General features: G+C 41.6%; 1 protein-coding gene across 1 annotated transcript in view; it reads left to right on the top strand.

Annotated features, from left to right (window-relative positions):
* Positions 1-16,321, top strand: part of ARFGAP3 (ARF GTPase activating protein 3) — a gene marked incomplete at its 5' end in the record, with an annotated part of 38,360 nt that extends 22,039 nt beyond the window's left edge. Inside the window, 7 exons of the mRNA XM_084272255.1 lie at positions 1,792-1,917; positions 2,520-2,642; positions 7,103-7,240; positions 8,526-8,649; positions 10,391-10,481; positions 14,897-15,018; positions 16,122-16,321. Of these exons, the coding sequence (XP_084128381.1) occupies positions 1,792-1,917; positions 2,520-2,642; positions 7,103-7,240; positions 8,526-8,649; positions 10,391-10,481; positions 14,897-15,018; positions 16,122-16,139 (742 nt within the window). The 3' untranslated portion in view covers positions 16,140-16,321. The remainder of the gene's footprint in view (positions 1-1,791; positions 1,918-2,519; positions 2,643-7,102; positions 7,241-8,525; positions 8,650-10,390; positions 10,482-14,896; positions 15,019-16,121) is intronic.
* Positions 16,322-22,217: the final 5,896 nt, after the last annotated feature.

The raw sequence follows: 22,217 nt of genomic DNA on the forward strand, positions 1-22,217 counted from the left end.
CCTGTAAATCTTCTTAAGTGCTAGAGCACAGCATTTATATAACCTGTTGAGAAATTTTGGGAATCACTGCATAATTACAGGATCACTTGGAGGTCACAGTAGCAAGATTTTTGACCTATAATCTTCTCCCTAATCCTTTTTCTCACTTTTATGTAGCCTCTGCAGAAATGGGTATTTTCTGTGCATCAAAACTATTAATCACAAGTAGATAATTAATTTTTCCTGAAGTATTTTTACCACAAGGTCATGCTTCTCAGTGACTCCCAAAATCTACCAGTAGAGTGACTTGGAAGAGCAATTTCCTAAATAACAGGAAAAATGATTGGTCATTATTATTTGTTATTATTCTTTAATGATACTATCTTTACTGATAGAATTGAGTTTGGAAGAAAGTCCCAAATTGTGATTTGGCTTTTGTGTCAGAGATGTATAATATTGTATAGATTCCAGGTAACCTTTTAGTATAGTATAACTTCACTGCAACCTTTCAGCAGTGGCCAGAACCCCTCTAAAAATATCTGCAAACACAAGGGGTGCACATACGCTTCAGATTATGAGTCTGATCCCAGCTGAGGCAAGATAACTGTTTCTCCTGAGATCAACTTTTAGGATTATTAACTCTAGATGGCAGTGTATACCAAAATTAAGGGACAGAGAATACTTCTAAAATTGCCTTTGCTTCCAACTAATTGATGTGGTGGTTTTAATTTTAAAACTTGAGTAATGAGCTTTAGTAAATTTATTCAGTGTGGGTTTGTTATGTGGCAGGATTGGAAGTGATGCTTTTGTGCTCTACTACTTAGAAGGAGAAAGAGTCCTGAAACGTAAAACTAAAAGGTGACTTTATAATTGGTACACAGTTTCTTTACTTGCTGACAAGAAAATATCTGGAGTTATTTGTAAAAAAAATGATGAGTATCTCTAGTTGGTTTAATCCACAGCAAGTAAGATGTTTGATGTTCATAAAATAGATTTCATAAGATGGACTGCTAATGTTTCTACTTAAAGCGCTGGATAGGTTTTATCAGTAGCAGTTTGAAATTGAATTTTAGAGAGCATTTTTGGTTTTCTGTGTAAACAGTTGGTCCTAAACTGTAAGAATTGATTTTAAATGACCCTGAACATACTCTGTGCTTTCAACATAATTTTTTCTAATTTTATTGGTTTCAAAAGTCATTCCACAGATGCATCCTGGTTTGTATCTGACTTTTTATAAGCATCTGAACGTAAGACATAGTGATTTTTTAGTTCTGGCTCCAAGTCCTCTAAAAGGCCCAGTCAAAGGATACTAAGATTGAGATCACAGAATCACAAGGTTGGAAAAGACCTTTCAGATCATCAAGTCCAACCGTTCCCATCCTATGCTAAACCATATCCCTAAGTACATAATCTCTGGTGAGAAAACATTATTAGTATTATATCATGAGTGCCAGAGTTGGATAATTTTGACAGTTATCAGGCATCAAATAGAATAAGGACTGTGGAGGAAAGACTTTTTCAGGTTGACTTAAAGGTGATGCAAAGCTGTGTCCTGAACTTTAGCAGTAGCATGTTTCACGTTAGTTTTGAAAAAGACAACCTGCTCATACACAGACTGGGATGCCATTTAGACAGTCTTCTCTGCTGGCTTTCTTCTGTGCTTGTAGTTGGAATTTAATCCAATTAAATAATGATTTTCAGTAAACACAGAACATACAAGATACAGCGCTACAACTTATATTGTTAATTTTCTGTCAGTATCATTGGATTGGGCGTTCAGTGGTTGTATGTTACCTGTATGTTTTGTTCTAGCGTATCATCTTTACGGTTGGCCTACAGAGATCTTGATATTAAAGCGAAAGAAGAAAAATTAAATCTGTCTGGTAAGAAGAAAAATGAATTGGAGAGACTTGGCATGGGATTTGGTAGCAACAGAAGGTATGTGAAGTTCTATAAACTGTATTTAAAATACTCTGACTTCATGCAGTTATCGTTCATTCTACTTAGGAAGTGAAAATAGATTCTGAAATATCTTTATGGAAACTTGAATAATATCATCAAAGAATCTAGTATTTGTCAGGGGGAAGGGGCAAGATTTCTTCTGATAGATTTAAGTTCTAACCTGCCAGAGAGGTGTTTACCTAAACTTTAGGATGTCCATAGGGTGTGTGCCTTCACTAGCTCACTGTGAGGGTGGAAGCCAGGATGCTTTCACCGAACAGTGCCATCCTAAGTACAGTCTGTCTTTTAGAAGCCAAAGCTGTGAAAATGTCACATTGCTATTTTCCAGTTGTTGGAATGGTCTGTGTGTTCAGAAGTCCTGTCACTGCTTTGGAGAACTACAGTTGAGTTTTCCAGGGCTTTTTTTTTTTTTTTTTCTTCTTCTCCTTTTAAATTTCTCATTTCTTCTTAATATTTAATACAGCTTGGGCTTTATCAGCAAGATTCAGAAACTGGATTTGGGATTTCATTTCTTGTCTTTTTTTTTAGGGTATGAGCTTTGTCATCTCATTATATACTTATTTTCTTCCTGTCCCTAGTGGCATTTCTCATTCAGTCACCTCAGATATGCAAACAATAGAGCAGGAATCACCTGCGATTGCAAAGCCGAAGAAAAAGTACACTGATGATGTAGAAGACTCGTATTTCTCTTCCAGTTCAAGGTAATGTATAAGCTTTGTATTTTGAGTGGGGGTAGAAGTATATGCAAGTTACATTTTCAAATATAAACTGTATAAAGTTAAGATCATAACAGAAGGCAACTGAACACATCTACATACCTGGGATATTTTCAGGAGACATCTGAATCAGAACATTTGTGAAATAGTTGAACTCATTGACACATGAACTGGTTTAATAATTTGTGATCAAATCAGAGTTGGATAATGAGAAATAAAACCAAATCTTAAAACACCTCCCCCAACCCCTCTCTTCTTCCTGGCCCTCCGAATTCTCTACCTCCTCTCCCAAGCAGCACAAGGGGATGGGGAATGGGAGTTGTGGTCTGTTCATCACACCTTGTCCCTACCTCCTCGGGGGAAGGACTCCTCACACTCTTCCCCTGCTCCAGCATGGGGTCCCTCTCACCAGAGACAGTCCTCCAACATGAGTCATTCTTACAGGGTGCAGTTATTCATGATCTCTCCAGCATAGGACCCTTAGACAGGGTGCAGACCTTCAGGACCAGACTGCTCCAGTGTGGGTCTCCCACAGGGTCACAAGTCCTGCCAGCAAACCTTCTCCAGCCTGGGCTCTTCTCTCCATGGGGCCACAGCTCCTGCCAGGAGCCTGCTCCAGCACAGTCCTCCCACGGGGTGACAGCCTCCTTTTGGTATCCACCTGCATTGGCATGGTATCTTCCATGTGCTACAAGTGGATATCTGTTCCTCCATGGACCTCCGTGGGCTGGAAGGGCCTGCCTCACCATGGTCTTCTCCAGGGGCTGCAGAGGAATCTGCTCTGGCACCTGGAGCACCTCCACCCCTTCTTCACTGACCTTGATGTCTACAGAGCTGTTCCTCTCACATATTCCTAGCATCACAGAAAGTTTTGGATTAGAAGGGAACTCAAAGCCCATCTAGTTCCAATCCCCTGCCATGGGCAGGAGCACACTACATTAGACCAGGTTGCCCAAAGCCCCCTCCAGCATGTTGACTGCACCACACGTTTTGGTGTTGTCAATAAATCTGCTGAGGGTGTGTTCAATCCCACTGTCCAAGTTGCTGACAAAGATGTTGAACAGTGCTGGTGCCAGTACCAACCCCTGAGAAACACCACATGTGACTGATCTCCATTTGGATGTTGAGCCATTGCCCACAGCTTTTCTGAGTGTGACCATCCAGCCAATTCCTTACCCACTGACTGGTCCATCCCTCAAACCCATGTTGTGTGGGACAGTGTCAAATGCAGGTCTAAGTAGGCGACATCTGTCACTCTTCCCTTGTCCACCAGCGCTCTAACCACATCACGGAAGGTCACGAAATTTGTTTGGCATGATTTGCCTTTAGTGAAGCCAATCACCTCCTTATTTTCCTTATTTTCCATATGCCTGACCATAGTATCCAGGAGGATCTGCTCTATGTCTTGCCAGGCAAAGGTGGGACTGATTGGTTATATTTCCCCAGGTCTTCCTTTTCCCCTTTTTAGAAATGGTGGTTATGTTTCCCCTTTTCCAGTCAGTGCAAACTTCCACGACTTCTCAAATATGATGGAGAGTGGCTTAGCCATGTCATTCACCAGTTCCCTCAGGACCTGTGCATGGACTTAATCACCTTCAGCTTCCTTAGGTGGTCTTGAACCTGGTGTTCTCCTACAGTGGGTGGTTCTTCATTCTCCCAGCCTTTGTCTTCTGTGACTTGGGTGGTGTGGCTACAGCAGTTATTGGTGAAGACTATGACAAAAATATCTGTTGAGTACCTCCGCCATCTCTATGTCCTGGGTAACCCAGATCTCATTCCTTTCTCCAACTGCAATTGCTGATTTTCCCCCCCTTCTTAACTATGCTACCTCAGTGATGCCACCACTGTCACTGATGGGCTGAGCCTTGGCCAGCGGTGGGTCTGTCTTGGAGTAGGCTGGCATTGGCTCTGTTGGACATGGGGGAAACTTGTGGTGGCTTCTCACAGAAGCCACCCCTGTAGCCCCCTGCCACCAGCCTCTCCATGCAACTGTCTTCAGTTTCAAATTAAACAACTGTCAAAGCCTGATCCTGGGTATCCTACAGCTGTATCAGTCTTTTAACTGCATGCATGCCACGTGCCTAAAGTTAAATCTTTTTGAGGAGGTGTGTGTTGGATGTGTTGTGTAGATGTCTGCAGTCTTATTTGATAGAATTTTATGTATTTGAACATAAAGTGTAACAAAAAAAAAGGAATGAGGATTCCTTTTTGCTCAGAGTATGAATGCAATGCAAATTATAAAATACCACTGTTGGGAGGGAGAAGAGAAATAATTAGTCTACAGGGTCTTAATGGCAATGAAGCTGCTGTTTCTGGACTGATAGACAGAATGTTGCTTTTATAAGCCGCCTTTGTTGGCTTGGTGCCAGGGAAACATGAGCAGTGGTACCTCATCGCCTGCAGACAGGCAGATAAAAACACAAAGGCTTTTGTGTCGTTACTTGGCAGTGTAATCGCTGGTGGCAGAGAGGCCAGTGTGGTACCAAGTAAACTGGTGGCAGCCTTGTGACATAGAACATACCATTTCAACGCTCCTCTGTTTGTTTCTTGAAAAGAACTGTTTCTGCTCTCAAATTATTCATAAGCTTACTAGCAGGCAAAGGATGAATTATGGAAGAGGCTTTTTTTATGTGTCTTTGTTTAGTAATTAGAAGATAAACTGTAACTTAGCTGTCCCTGCTCTTGTTCATCTAGTTATAGCAGTAGTAGAAGCTAACTGGAGTTGATATAAACTCATTCTCTTTTAAAGAAAGTATAAAGTCAGATTATTGCACTTTGTAAGGTGGTAGTTGTCCCTTACTCCAAGCTGGGACTTTGAAAAAAAGGTCATTGTAATACCATCTTATGATGCTGGATATTAGACTGCTGATAAGTATCTGTAATCCAAGCAAGCTAAAAGTCTCAAGGTTTAGATATATAAATGAAGCCGCTCAAAATTTTTTTAGTTGATTTTTTCTTTTTGCTGAAATCAATAAAATCTCTATTAATGTAACAATGTAAAATTTTTATTTTCTATTAAATGCAGGTTTTCTTTCCCCCTCCTTCCCACCCAAGTACTAAAAAAGTATTTTGCAAAGTTCGGAAAAAATCTGAAAGGGAAGGGTGGAGGAAATAAGTCATTTTATTCAAATCAGCTTAGTTTTGATGGCCATTGTTGAAGGTGTCACATTTCTCATAAACAGCAGAAACATTGTCTTGACTTTATAACACAAACATGGGGAACATTGTTTAAAGAGTGCTTTTCACAGAATACAGGTGCAGACTTTAACATCCTGTGCTTGTTCTTTGAATGACTGTGTTCTTCTAGCCTCTTGTCGTTTTGATCATCTTACTCCTTTTCCTGGTCATATCCAAACTTTAGGACAGTCTATTTAACCACAAAGGGAAAATCTTAATCTTTGGTATTTTAATAGTGGTTTTCTTCAAGTATTTTCCACATATGTTTAGGTATGTGTAGATAATCAAACAGGGAATTACCAAGATAACATTCCACAAGAACTGACAAACATGCTTCAATTTTTTCCTTTTCTTTCTGTTTGTGTTTTCCCTGCGGTTTTGATATGCAAGAGAAGATTGTCTCACTAAATTAAAACTAACTTCCTATAAACTTGCTTATAAGAAATATGTTCTTTAGAACTGCTTTAATGAAACATGTCACACAACTCAGAGAAACTTTAATATTTGTATTTTAAAAATACCCCAAACCAGAGACAAGGGCTTTCCTTGCTGTTCTCAACTATGTTTGTTGATGACTCTGAAAAAAGGAGGTGCATAGCTCAGAGACTGACGACTTGTCTGGCACTGTGAAATTTGCCACTGTTGGCCCCCTCATTAGGAGAATTTTGCCCCATGTGGAACCACAGCACAACTGGATGCCATGGGTTGGTTAGGGTGCTCTTGGATCTCTGCAGAGTTCGAAGTGCCTTCAGAGGTGTGGAAGCTTCTGTTCCTAGCTGGCGTCTTTAACATGGAGTGCCAAGAGCAGCAGGCCTTTCCGAGCAGACTACCTTGTAGGGGTGTCACGGTGCCTTGCTCACAGGGCCCACCCTGAAGCTTTGTTAGGGTTGCTCTTAAACCAGGCAGGTATCTTGGCAATATTCTTCCCAGTGCTTTGCCCGACACTAAAGATGATGTAACACTTCCAAGTAATGAGAACTTGGTATGTTTTGGTGGGACTGTGTCTTTCAGGCAGTCTCATGACCATATCCAGCCTAAAGGAAGGTCAGACTTTGTAGTCAGTTAAATACGTGTATAAAAACTTCAAAAATCCATTGAATTCAACTGGATAAAGCTTCTAACCCATTTTATGAAATCCAGATTATTCACCAACAGCTGTCATTGCCTTGAAAATTTACTTGCTAGTGAACACTTATTATAGCTCTATTTATCTAACAGTATAAAGTTCCCACTTTTTCAATTCTTTTTTTTTTCTTCTTTTATTTTAGGTACTATGATTCTTCAGATTTGAGGAGCAGCACTTTCTCTAAATGGGATGACAATTCAGATTCCTTTTGGAAGAAAGAAAACAATAGTAGAGATGTTGATATAATGTTAACTTCAAAAAGTACAGGATTTTCAGACAGGTATACCAAGAAAAACCTAACGAATTTGTGTACAGAAAGTCCAAGCTTGTGAATACGATTTGAGTCCTGGTATTAATCACAGAATCACAGAATTACAAGGTTGGAAAAGACCTTTAAGATCATCAAGTCCAACCATTCCTGTCCTATGCTAAACCTATGCTATTAGTAGTGGGCTGTGCTTTTTTCAGGTAGAGGGAGAACTTTGCAGCCAAGGAACTTCCTGGCTGAATTTCTTTTGTAAGGTGGGTTTCCCATTCACGTTCTAAGCACTGTCTGTTTTGTTCAGTGCTGCACACTATATATACTGCAGGTAATTTCCAGAGTGTTTCAGCAAAAAAAAAAGTAGTAGACAAAAGATGTGGAGAGAAACTCAAATATTTGCATTGTGCTGAGAGCATACTTGCTGTACTTGCTCTGTTTATTACCTAACGATCCAAAGAGAACCCAGCTACCAAAGGAATGGAACTGTAGGGTACTCAGCTTTCAGGGTGAAGGTGTTGAAGATGTTTGCAAACAACGGGGCTAATTGTTGTTATGATTAAAACTTAATGTTATTTCTTCATTGAAAACTCTGGGTTTTATCTTTGTAGTCAAGTGAAAAATGTTTGTGTGCTCAGTTGTTTTCTCTTTTTCTTCTTCTTACAAAAAACTGTATTTTTCATTGCTGTTTTTTAAACACAAGCATCATGTGTTGTTTCCTAGAGTGCCCAGTGATGCACATCACAGAAAATGCCACATTTGAGTACATTTTTAAACTTTTTTACTTTTTAAATTTTTTTTTTTCCTTTTTTCCTTCTTTTTGCCTTTTTTTATGTACTTTTTTTTTTAGGACAAGTGTTGAGTATGTATGTTGGAGGTGAAAGTCAGTGACAGTTCAAGGAATGCCAAATCTTTTTGTACTATTATGTTTAAATCTGAATTTCACTGATCTTGTGTTTTGGGGTTTTTTTTTAGGTTTTGTAGAAATATTCTCTCCTTGCTGACATATTTCAAAAGCAAGCCAAAATGGAACTCTGACAATAAAGACACCACACTAATGAATTGGAAATTGTTCACCATCTCATAGAATCGTCACTGAAATTTTATTTGCTGCTATATCCATTTAGTTTTCAGGATTTCTTTATCCTCAGTTGATACTGATTTAATGTTTATTTTAAAAAAATCTATATAGTATTATAATTTTAGGCTTCACAGAGCAAAAATGGTGCTTCTTGTTTGATTTATTGCGTTGTGCTGTGATTTAAATAAAAGTTATGATCTCTAATGGAATTTATTTATCTTCTAGGCCTGCATCTCGTCGTAAGCCTGAATATGAACCATCTTTAAACACAGATGAGGCACAAAAAAAATTTGGCAATGTAAAAGCAATTTCATCAGACATGTACTTTGGAAGGCAAGATAGTGCTGATGTAAGTGGCAAGCAGTGATAACTGCTTTTCAGTATTAAAATAATCTTTGGCTATAAACATGGTGCTCTTCTGTAAAGAGAAGGCAATGAATAGTTAAAGTTGGTAGAGTTAATAAGCTTATAGAATTATGTCCACTTGAGCGTTTGTTTGATAGACCTGTACAAGTCTCTGATAGCTCCCAGCTCCTGTGGCAAGTAAGACCTTACCTCCAACATCATTCCTCTCTGATGAAAGTGGTAGACTGTGATTCAGCAGTCTTTAATTTTGACAGAATCATAGAATCACCTGGGTTGGAAGAGACCCTTCAGATCACGAAGTCCAACCATAGCCTAACCCTGACTAGCCCACCTCTAGATCATGTCCTTCAGGACTTCATCTATACACCTTTTAAATACCTTCAGGGGTGGTGACCTCACCACCTGCCTGGGCAGCCTGTTCCAATGCTTGACAGCCCTTTCAGTAAAGAAATTCTTCCTGATATCTAGCCTCAATCTCTCTTGGTGCAATTTTAAGCCATTGCCTCTACTCCTGTCACTTGTCACCTGAGAGGAGACCAACCCCGACGTCTCTACAACCTCCTTTAACGTACTTGTAGAGAGTGATAAGGTCTCCCCTCAGCCTCCTTTATTAAAGACTAAAAGGCCCCAGGTCCCTCAGCCTCATAGGATTTGTGCTACAGACCCTTCACCCGCTTCATTGCCCTTCTCTGGAGGCACTCCAGCATCTCAACATGCTTCCTGTAGTGAGGGGCTCAAAGCTGAACACAGTATTCAAGATGTGGCCTCACCAGCGTTAAGTATAACAGAACTATCACTTCCCTACTCCTGCTGGCCACACCGTTTCTGATACAGGCCAGGATGCCATTTGCCTTCTTGGCCACCTGGGCATACTGCTGGCTGACGTTCAGCTGGCTGTCGACCAACACCCCCAGGTCCTTCTCCAGGGAGGTCTCCAGCCACTCTGCCCCAAGCCTGTAGCACTGCCTGGGGTTGCTGTGACCAAAGTGTAGGACAGGATGCTGGGTGAAGTCTTACTTCTTCTGTTCTCAGTACCTAAACTGACGCTAACCAACAGTTGTTAAAAGAGCTGTCCCCTCTGTATTTGTTATGTGGAAACATCATTGCTGTTGTAAGGTTGAGCAAGCAGATAGGAAGTTCAACAAATCACATGTAATTGAATCAGCCTGGAGATGAAAACCGGATTAATGTTGTGTTGCACTTCGGAGGTGAAGCATAATTTCAAAACAGCAGGTTTTAGTGAAAAAATGTAAAAAATACAATGTAAAAAATATAATATGTATTATCATTCCCAAGGAACTCAGAAAAAGGTTGAATTACAAGCATCATGCAAACAGATGACAGTTAACATAACTTTTTCCTTATCCTACCCAACCACTGTATTTGACATATTTTAGTTGTTGTTTTTAATGATTGTGTGGTACATTCTCCTCTGCCTTTTCAGTGATCCTCTTTTTTTAGGGTAGCTGATAACTGAGTAGGTGTCTTGGTATTGCAGTGCTAAATGTCACTCTTTGATTAGCTCAGAAATGAGTTGAGATGATGACAAACTCACACTGTGTAAGTCATGTGAAAACTACTACGTGGAAACAGCTTTCTCGAGTGAACAACTTCACCTGGATTTGTGTGGTCTAAAACTGTATCTCTGGTCTCATGAATTATCTGACACAACCTCAAATGACAGCATGCTGTTACAGTACTTCTTCTTCTCAATTCTTTCCTAGTATGAAGCAAGGGCTCGACTAGAAAGACTGTCTGGAAGCTCCTCTATAAGTTCGGCTGACTTGTTTGAAGCTGAGAAAAAACAACCAGCAGGTACATATTGAACAGCGTGAGGAACTGTAGTGGGAAACACTCCGGTACTCTGCTGATAGTTCCACTACCAGCTAGCTCTTGCTGTATTCTATAAGAAGTGTGCAGAGTGCATTGGTATTGCTGGGACATTAAACAAGCATAAGAGGTGTAGCCATGACTTACACCAAGATTTACTGTCTTTTTTCTGTGACTTGGTACAACTAATTGACCACATCATAATAACTGATTATGAAAACACCTAAATTGACTACATCTAAATTGACAACACCTAAATTGACTATCAGTTCTTTTGATAAGCTAACACAAGTAACTTACAGCTGTCATAATAATATTGACTCTAAGACTTGGAATTCCCATGCAATCTGTTGCATGGCATATACATTCATTGGGGCACCTGCTTCTAACACTGGTCTTGCCAAATTATGAAGGAAATTCTGCAGTTGCTTTGTCTGTTTAAAAGGTTTGTTGGAACACCTTACACTGGAGAGTGTGTAATTAATCAAATTAGAAAGTGAAGAAGTGTTAGGTTAGATTGACTGAAAAGTAGCTCCTTAGGCTATTGGAAATCTCAGACATTTACTTGCCAGCACCCTTTTTGGATAGTGTAATAATGTGAAATAGAAAAGGTAAGAAATACTAGAGCATTTTATTGACCTGATCAGTTGGGTTTCTTTCTGTAACTTGTAAAGCAGTGGAAAAAAAAGAAATGTTGAAGGACTTGCAATTTGTGAGTAATTATATAAATAGGCTGGAAAAGCAAACAGTATGCAGCATCTGATTTTATTTTGGAAAAGTAGGAAGAAAAAAAAAGGAAAAAGGCATGTGATTTCAGCTTCAAGCCCCTGCAAGCAACTTTTAAATACACTGGCTACTAGAGAAATAGCTCCTGTTACCAGTTACTTAAACTGGATCAATTGAACTGTTTATAAAAAAGAAAAAGGGAAGGAGACAAAGCAGAAGTCACACTAAGTTACTTTACCCACTTGAAAGAGGGTTTGAAACATAGTGTGATTAAAAAAGATGATGGAACAGAAGCAAAGAAACATTTTTTCTTTCTGTATTTGTAAATTACAGTGTTTTCAATAACACATGTGATTGTGATTGCAAATACTATTTTCTTATCTAGCAGTTATTGAATAGTACTTTGTTTGCCCCTTTTAACTTTCTTGCATAGAAATTATTCTCTATAGAATTTTTTTCCTTTAATTTCTGTGGTTGGGGGGTTTACACAGTAATGGATAAGATAATGAACTAGGAAAAGGTGTGTGTATATATATATAAGTTAAAGATGGGGCAAATTGTGATAAACATATATGCCTGTATATTGCATGTGAATGTGCCTTTCTGTGGACACATACATTATATCATGCAAACTATGGTTACATGAGTTGTGCACACAGGACTGATTATTCCTTGTTGACCACTTGGAAAGGTTCGTGGGTCTTGTGGGGGAAAGCAGAGGTTCCTTCCTAATAATGGGAAGTACAATACCTGCCTGCAGTGTGGGGTTAGGGACTCTTTGTGGCTGGTATGTAACTCAACAGTAAATTTGTATTACAAAGACTAAACTTCTGCTAAATTTTGTGGGTTGTTAACTGCTCTAAAACTATAGGAAAAAACACACCAGGAATTACTAGTTTGTATATTATAAATTCACATTATGTTCAGTTGAGAGAATCTTCCTTTCCAGTGTGTTTTCCTGTTGTTTCCCCCCACTTCCAAAGACTATTTTTTGACAGCCGCCCTTCTCGGTGAAACGTTAAGTGTACTGATGGCTCCTCTGGTGTTGAGTTACTGCCAAGGCCATCCTTAGCTCCATAAAATAAAGGTTATCAGGAGACCGGAGGCTGGCAGCAAGAGCACTGCTGTAATTCTGGGGTCCCTGCCAGTGTAGAATGTCCTTTGAATCTCAAGTTGTTTTCATAAGCGCTGCTGAGATTGGAGAGGGCAGCAGTTGTGGGGTGCTTGCTTTTCTGCAGAGCGCTGCGGGAGCTACGTAGCAAAAAGAGGGGGCTGCCAGCAAGCACTGTTACTTTGTGTGCTTTCAGACCTGCTGCTTGCCAAACCTGGCGTGTCAGCTGCCTGACTCGTAGGTGCTGCTTGTGAAGGAAATCAGAGGAAAAGGCTACAACTCGGTGGTTGTATTTTTGTTTTGTCGGTGCTGACTGTATTGAAGGGGTATGGTTAGTAGGATGAGAGAGGTCCTTTTCCCCCTCTGCTCTGCCCTGGTGAGACTGCACCTGGAATATTGTGTCTAGTTCTGGGCCCCTCAGTTCAAGAAGGACATAGAACTCCTTGAAGAGCCCAGCACAGGGCCACCAAGGTGATGGAGTGGAACACCTTCCTTATGAGGAGGGGCTGCGGGAGCTGGGGCTCTTTAACCTGGGGAAGAGGAGACTGAGGAGTGACCTTATTAATGATTATAAATATGTAAAGAGTGAGAGTCAGGAGGATGGAGCCAGGCTCTTCTCAGTGATGGCAGCAATAGGACAAGGGGCAGTGGGTGCAGCTGGAGCAGAGGAAGCTCCCTGGGAGTGTAAGGAGGAATTTTTTCACTGGGAGGGTGATGGAGCCCTGGGACAGGCTGCCCAGAGAGGCTTTGGAGTCTCCTGTGGAGATACTCAAACCCTGCCTGGATGCATTCCTGTGTGATTTAGTCTAGCTGATCCTGCTCTGGCAGGGGGGTTGGACTAGATGATCTTTGGAGGTCGCTTCCAGCTCTTAATGTTCTGTGATTCTGTGATTCTTTACAAGAAGCCTTTCAGGCACTCCATATGTAAGCAGGAAAACATGGGAAAATTCATGTGGCTGAGAAGCAGTTAGAGCTTTTCTCAGGTTGTTTATATCTGCAGGTTTTATTTCCATGACTTCGATACCAAAATGCTGAAGCACTTGTGGAGCAGATCGTAAGGAAGTCAGAATTACAGCTCAGAAATAGGGCTGTCCCAGTGACAGTGAGTGTTTGCAAGTGCCTGTAATCAGGTGTGCCCCTGCATTGTAGAAACAGCTACTCACCGGCTTTAAGGATGGGGTGTGAAGCTCACCGCATGACTATGAATCTGCCACTGCCACCCAGCCACTTAGTTTAGTCAAATCAAGTTACCTACAGTATTGTGTACCTTGGCCTGCTAATGAAGCAGATGCCTTTCAGTTCCCATGAAACGTAGAGCTAGAGGTTCTCTCTCTTTTCCACCCCTCTTCAAAAAGAAAGACAACAAGGAGAAGAAAGGGATGCCGGGGTGTAGCCACGCTCTGCGTGCCACTGCTGGCCCTGCAAGCCTGCAGCTGGGTCATCCTCTCCAAGGTTCAGTAACTGCTCACAACTTAACAGTTGTGTCCCCAGTGGTCATGACTATAGGGTTACGTGCCTAAGTTAAGGCTACAGATTGCAGTCTCTGTTTTGAAAATGGTCTGGTTGGGTGTGCTTCCTCTCATCAGCCCCATTTAATCCTGACATCATTGTTCTGTGATGCTGTTTTACTGCTGTTTGTGCCTCCTACAGTATCAGGTATTTAATATTAAGGCGTGACAGCAATTCTTTTTACAAATGACTGGGTGATTGTAATTGTTAGCTTATTAATACTTATCATGAAGTTAGTTTTGAAACTAGGGTAGATTTATATTGATATTAAGAAGAAATTTTTCCCTATGCAGGCAGCGAGGCCCTGGCACAGGTTTGCCTGAGAAACTGTGGCTGCCTCCTCCCTGGCAGTGCTCAAGGCCAGGTTGGATGGGGCTTTAGGCAACCTGGTCTAGTGGAGGGTGTCCCTGCCCATTGGCAGGGGGCTGGAGCTGGATGGGTCTTTGAGGTCCCTTCCAACCCAAACCCCATTTTATGTTCTGTGATCTTTTATTTCTGTCTTCTTTAGGTCTACACTTTTCATAACAGCACCAGAGCTCACACGTACTGGCAGAACTCTACTGGCTTTAAGAAAGCCTGGATTGCCAGCTTTGTGTTGGAGTTTTATAGTGAACTTCTTTCTTTTCTCTTTACTATAATTTCTATAGAACTTTGCAAGCTTTGGGTGTGGTGACACAGGCGCTGTGTGTGCATATACAGCACGCAAAGCATACCTGTGCATGCACACAAATAGGGCTTGGCACTTCAGTCACCGCTGAAGTTCTTCAAGTTAAAAGATAATAACAGCTGTTTAGGATTCTGCTACCCAAACATTCAGTGCTCAGCTGGGAGTACGAAGCCCACAGGTTGATGCTCTGAGTGGAAAGGTGACCAACTGAAGAAATGAAGAGGAAGATGCACTTATGAAATTTGACATCTATGCCTAACATTCTTTACAGTGTTGACCAGACATTCATATTTAGTTCTTCCAGCATGTTGAGTTTTGGGGGAAAAAAAAGTCTGCTTTTAATGTAAAATTCTGATTTTTTCTTGTGTGTGTGTGTTCCCCTTTTAGGAAGCTACAATATTACAAATGTCTTGCCTTCAGCTCCAGATATAGCTCAGTTCAAACAAGGAGTGAAATCAGTGGCTGGAAAACTTTCTGTACTTGCCAATGGGGTCATGACATCTATACAGGTTAGTAAAAATATCACAATGTATTAAACACCAGTTGAAGTCTTTTTGTAGGGATTTAGTGTCATGGATCCTGCCATTGAATCGTTTGTAGGTAAGAGAAGAGAAGGGATTTGGTTTTGAGCTTCGTAGGCCTCTCATGATAGTCAATAGATCTTTATCTTTTAAAAAATAAATCTGTAGCTGATAGCTCACCTTCCTTGGAATATATTTTTTGTCTTTCCCCTTAATATAGTTTATTTCTTTTTTTACAATTGAAACAAGAACTCCATCATGGAATTTACTTGCTGTTGCTTTACTTTACAAGCAGTAGTAGTTCATAACTCAGCATGGAATAATAGTTCATTTGGAAGGGACCTACAGCAGTCACCTAGCCCAGCTCCTGTATTGGGTCTTTCATTGCTTTGACAGTAAAGAACTGGCCATGGTGGTTTAGCCCCAGCCGTCAGCTAAGCACCATCAACCACTTGCTCACACCCCCCGTCCTGGTGGGATGGGGAGGAAGAAAAATGGTAAAACTCGTTGGTGGGACTAAGGACAGTTTACTCAGACAGCCAAGGGATGTCACAGAGGAAAATAACAACAACACAAAAGAACATGCAAAGCAGGTGATTGACAGGGCAATTTGCTTACTGCCCGGTACCCAGTGCCCAGCCCATCCCCAAGCAGCAATCCCTCCTCCCCAGCTAGCTTCCCCCTTATATACCAAGCATGACATCATATGCTAGGGAATATTCTTTGGCTAGTTTGGATCAGCTGTCAGCTATGTCCCATCCCAGCCTCTTGTGAAAACTAACTATCCCAGCTGAAAAGCAGGACACAAAACTGGAAGCTTGGCCTCAGTAGGGTACAGCACACTTTGTGCTCCAGCTAGTTTGCATTTCCTGTACCAGGTCAGTGGGAGCTCCTGGATTTGAAAATCCGGCTACTTATCCTGGAGTTTATTAACCGTGAACTCCAGTTCTTGGAAACACTAGTTGAAGTGTTTTATTTAAGTCTTTAAGAATGAAACTTACTCTTTGCTTTCTAAATGTAAGTAAAACTAATTTCTTTCAGTGGAAAACATGCTCATGTCTGCCTGTGTGTGTTTGTTTTTGTTTTCCTAGGATCGATACGGTTCATAAGGACTTTTGTATCGACATAGTTAACTACACTAGAGAAGGATTTCTCTTCAGATCTACAAGTAATCACACTGCTGATTTGAATGAAGGTTGCCTTAAGACTGTTGATGTTTTTAATCGTTCCAGCATATTTGTTTACTTGTGCAGCTTTCTGGCTCAGCCTCTTCTTACCGCTGTTTCATCTTTACACAGCAGAAATCTTGTAGCAACCTGTTACATTGCATATGCTTTTTTATTTTCCTTTCCCCTTTACAGTCTTGTATTTCTTAATGACCTTCACGTTAGATGATGGAAGTTTATTTTATTACTGTTTTTTGGCTGTGAGGCAGGAAGGAGAAAGAAGGATGACCACAAACATTGGAAGTGAGGCTCCCTCCTGTGACTCACCAGACATAACTTGTCTTCTGGCTGTAGAGAAGAAAAATGTAAATTAAGCATATGCTGAGGTGGGTGTAGTGGACTGTAGCAAAATATAGAATTAAGTTAAACCTGCACTTATCAGGAGGTAGAAGCTGTTGCAGACATAAATTGATGTGCATTAAAATGATGGGGGAGTTAGTGTTTTTGAAATAATATTCCTGCTAGAAAATTGTATGCTTAGATGTGAGATATGGAGAAGACAAGATGCATGGTATATTGAATAGTGGTTTTTATCTTTTTACTCCTAGTTTTGAAAGTTACAAAAAGTTGCAATATAGAATCCTTAAGTGCTTTTAAAAAATTTGTATTGTGTACAAATTCACACAAAGAAACAAATCATTGTGGTTTAACCCGTCAGGCAGCTAAGACAACCACACCACTGGTCGCTCACTCTCCCCTTGCCCCACTGTGGGATGGGGGAAGAGAATTGAAAAGGAAAAAAATAAAAAGAAAGGTAAAATTTGTGGGTTGAGATCACGACAGTTTAAGAGAACACAGAAGATAGACAGTAATGGTAATGATAAAAAAACACACAAAACAAGTGATGCACAGCACAATTGCTCACCAGCCAAAGCCGATGCTCAGCTAGTTCTGGAGCCACCCCACCTCCCAGCCAAGACCCCAGTTATATACAGGACATGACATCATACGGTATGGGCTATGCCTTTGGCCAGTTTGGGTCACCTGACCTGGCCATGTCCCCTCCCAGCTTCCTGGGTGCCCTCCACCTTCTCCTCAGCAGGGCAGTGTGAGAAGCTGAAAAGTCCTTGACTTTAGCAACAACTAAAACATTGGCGTGTTATCAACGTTATTGTCATCCTACAGCCAAACCACAGCATTAAGCTGGCTACTAGAAGGAAAGTTAACTCCATCTCAGCTGATACCAGGACAAAATTACAACATATAGACCAGTTAATTCTTGTTAAAAATGTTTAGAACAATCCTAGTGTTTTGATAAATTATGAAATACTGAATGAGGACATGTAGTGGGGCTGTGTTTTAGACAGCCTAGAATTCACTGTTGATGACATCCTGTATAAAAATGATTATGACCTTGAAGAAAAAAACCTCACAACCAAGAATGAGCTCAAGCTAATTCCATTCTGTAACTTGATTTCCTAATTCAAATTTGTAAACTGCTGATATCTAATAAAAACAATTGATATAAACTCATGTTTAAATTCAATTTCTGTGTGCAGGCACCAGTCTCCAGCTTTCAAAATACTGCAGCTACCTGTAGTCTGTCTGTACAGTGATCTGGTAAAATTAGCCTTTCATTTCAGGGAGTGAACTAGCTTCCTCATTAAATTGTAACAGTGATTTAGAAATCAAAACAGTAAGGCTGTGGTAGAAAAATAAGCTGCAGTATTGAGCTACTGTGTTGAAATACGGTTAACATAGTATGGCTGTGTTTGCTTTTCAATTTCTGCCTGCCTCATAGCTAACTCTCAGTTCTGGTATTTCTCTCTCATCACTGTGGTGTTCAGATTTATTAATCTAAAAAATATTTTTCTCTTTTTGGGAGTAGTACACTTAGCTGTAGAGCTTTACAGTAAAGAACTTGCTTTCCCCCCCCCTCTCCCCAACATGTTACTGGTCAGGGCTTGCCTTCTTTTTCTCTAATTACAGGCAATGATTCTCAGTTTTCAAACTATTCTTTCAGTTACAGTAGTAAATTTATTACAAGAAATAAGTGGTCTGATTTTCAGAATTGTACCAACAGCACCCAGTGCCTCGCAGGAGACCCGCTCCTCTGATGACCAGGCTGCATATTTAGACACCTGTGTATGGGTGCAGTTGCTTTAAATTAAGGCAGTGCAGTATAACAAAAAGGAGTTCTGCCCCTTCTCGTGGTTTCTCCTGCATAATAATGTGAGATCACCTACACCAAAATAATTGTGTGTATTTTTAAAGCATCCCTGCAATACAGTGGAACCGCTCACAGATGGAAAAAGATGAAAAATGGGTGTTTTCAGAACAAAATAAGTTGTTCTCGGAGGAGGCAATTATGGGGTTATTTTAAATACCGCAAAATAGGTGCAACACTCTAGATGTATAAGCTCTTTCCTCTTTGCAGTCCAAAGGTTACACCACAAAGCTGCCTTAGAGGTGAACAACAAACCTGGTGTTGGTCACCAGCTGCATTTTACTGCGGTTCTTCTCCCTTTAGTCCTCTCTTACTGCACTTGACAGCAGCAGCAACTGTGAGCCATTCCAGTTAAACGTTCCACTTCTTAAAGTCCAGTAGAATCATAGAATCACAGACTGGTCTGGGTTGGAAGGGACCCCAAGGATATAGAGTTCCAACCCCCCTGCCACAGGCGGGGCTGCCAACCTCTGGGCCTGGATCTACACAAGGTTGCCCAGGGCACCATTCAACCTGGCGTTGAACACCTCCAGGGATGGGGCATTCACCACCTCTCTGGGCGGCCTGTTCCAGCACCTCACCACTCTCTCTGTAAAGAACTTTCCCTAATACCTAATCTAAACCTTCCCTCCTTTAGCTTTAATCCATTCTCCCTTGCTCTGCCATTGATTATTGATGCATCATCCAGTAAGGATAATGCATATAAGGGAGGAGAAAAGGCATTATTTATTATTTATTTAAACCCCCCCCCTCCCTGGCAGTGTTCAAGGCCAGGCTGGATGGAGCTTTGGGCAGCCTGGTCTGGTGAAGATATCCCTGCCCATGGCAGGGGGGTTAGAAGTAGTAGATGGGCTTTGAGGTCCCTTCCAACCCAAACCAGTCTGTGCCAATTCCATAATACTTTGTATTTCAGAGAGTTTATTTTTATAGGTTAAATTGAAAGGGTTAGAAAAATGTTTAAAATTGTTACAACACCAGAACCAGCGGTCATTGGATGCAGAACCATGTGCTCTTCTTCCCTGAGTGAACAGTGAAGGGCAGAGAGGGGAATCTTCTCACCATCTCTTTCTCCTGCTTCTTACAAAATGGGAAACGCTCAATGCTGTTCATTTCAGTTTGCTGCACATCAGTTTTTCCCTCTGCTGGGAGAAGTAATTCCAGAGCTGTTACGATGATGAGTTAAGCTTTTTGGTTTAGAAGGACTTTTGCAGGGCAACAGTGAGCTGAAGGACTCCATGGCGTAGGAGTCTGTTATTGTTGCTTTCACTGTGTGCATTTTAGCACTGCTCTTGTCCTGCTCTTGAGTCCAAGAAGTCTATCTGTTGTTGGAAATCAAGGGTGAAGCTGAAGACCACCTAAAATGTTGTGTGCTGGATTGGGTTTTGAGGGACTCCTACGCACATTAGCTTTTTTTGTATATCTGTGCATATGAGACTGGGTTCTTCTTGATCAGTAATGGTCAAATCAGTGTCCTACAGACCTGGAGGTAGCTGAGGCAGAACAAAGCAGAAAAGTTGCAGTCATCCTCTGTTCTGCTCACAAGAAGCTGCTCACAACTTCAGGGATGAACATCAGCGCTGCTTGTGTCTTCTTGCAAGATCAGCTGCAACAGACAGAATATGTTACTTCCAATTTTAGTGCTTTTGATTTAAATTTGCTCTTAGCATCTATTTTTTAAAACCTTCAAAGGAAGATTAGCTGCGTGGTCTCCCACATGGAGCACTATGATCTTACGGTTCTTTTTTAATTTTGGTACCTGTGGCACTTTTCCTTCCCTTTCCACAGTAAACAATGTTGCTTTCTTCCCAAGAAGATGTGCAACAGAGAAGCACAGCCCCACTGGAGCAGTCCAGAGCACCTTGTGGTGCATGGAGGGTAAGTAGAGGGTCCTGTCTGTCCTGTTGGCAAACTGTGAGAGCAGTTTGGCCTCTGGTTTGCACGCCTCTGAAGGTGCACTCTTTCTTCAGGAACCTCCCTGTTTGCAGAGGAAAACACCTCCACCTTCAGCTTGGCTCACAGCTCCATAATGCAACTCTGCAACACTTATTTCTTCATTTGTAGCTTTGGATTTTGCCTGGTTAGTCTGACCTTGCTGTTTTCTTCAGTTGTTTTCTTCAGGTTTTGCTCTTAAAGGTGACTATTTCTGCATCCCAGCTAACAGCAGTTCCAATCAATTGCCATTAGTCTTAGCAGACCTCGCCTGATCACACCAGAAGATGTGGGTCTCTTGCAGTGCTGTGTCATCAGTCGTGAACATGTGGGCACCTGAAGTATCTACAGCTGGGCATCTGGGTCAGGCTGCTGCATGTTGAGCGACAGGGACATCTACTCCCCACCATTTGTACTGAAGCTCTGTATGCTTACAGCAAGGCCTCCTGCATCTTCTCCTCACTGGGACATTAGTATGGAAGAGCTGTGGCTTTCCTCAGTGAACTGGGGAGAAAATAATTCTGTTGTTGAGAGGCTGGTTTCAGAAGGCACGCAGCCCAAGTGTCTGTGAGACAGGGTGCACCTGATATGAGTATGAAGGGGGCAGGTTTGGTGATGGGAATATGGGGATGTTCCATCCCAACACTGCAGGATCCTATAGCATGAGAACAGAGAATTCTGCAGTCTGAAGCTTGTAAGCCAAATGCTTTATTGGTTCACCAACTCATAAGCCAATCAATATAAACCAGCAGTTATATCTCCATTTATAAATTGATGCCATTTTCTCTTGATTTCTGTTACTGTAATGATTAAGGGGACAGAATCCTCAGGGCAATGAACATAGTGCAGGGGAGGATTGCTAGCAGAACAGCATGATCCGAAAGGAGAGAGAGAGAGATCAATAGGTATTCCAGAATTAAATTACACTGATGACTCTGTTGCCATTCTGTCACTTGCCCCCACCTGGTGCTTCAGAGGTTTGGTGTGAAGAGAAGGAAGGTGCTGATGCAAAATGTTGCAAAGAGAAGCTCCTTTGTCGTGGTCTGAAAGTGATAAAATGAGGGACAAAACAAAAATGATAAATGAGGAAGAAACCAGAGAGTGACAGTGTTTACTCAGAGAAAAATCTTTGTTTGGATTTCAGCAAGACTTCTGATACTGTCTCACAGTATCTTGCTATACAAACATCCATCATACAACTAGATAAAGCCATAATGTGTTGGGTAGGCAATTGGCTGATGGGTTGGGCCCAGAAGGTGATAGTAAATGGGGTTACATCAGACTGGCAGCCAGTCACTAGTGGGGCTCCCCAGGGCTACTTTTCAGGCCCAGTTCTTTTTATCATTTTCATAAATGGCCTGGTCACAGGACTAGAGGGTGTCTTAAGTAAATTTGCAGGTGACACCAAATTGGGAGGAGCTGTTGACTCCACTGAGGGTGGAGAAGCCTAGCAGAGGGACCTGGACAGCTTATTGTGCTGGGCAGTCATCAACAGCACGAAGTTTAACAAGGGCAAGTGCCAGATTCTGCACCTGGGAAGGAGCAGCCCTGGCTGCACATCCAGACTGAGGGATCAGATGCTGGAGGCCAGCCATGCTGAGAGGGATCTGGGGGTCTTGATCAACATCAAGTTAAACATGAGCCAGCAGTGTGTCCAGGCAGCTGGGAGGGCCAACTATATCCTGGGGAGCATCAAGCATGGCACTGCCAGACGATCCAGGGAGGGGACTGTCCCCCGCTACTCTGCGCTGGTGCAGCCTCACCTCGAGTGCTGTGTGCAGTTATGGGTGACACAGGACAAGAGGGACACAAAACTATTGGAGAGTGTCCAGAGGAGGGCAACAGGGATGGTGATGGGTCTGGAG

This window comes from Gallinula chloropus (assembly GCF_964237585.1).
Source record: "Gallinula chloropus genome assembly, chromosome: 1".
Lineage (NCBI taxonomy): Eukaryota > Metazoa > Chordata > Aves > Gruiformes > Rallidae > Gallinula > Gallinula chloropus.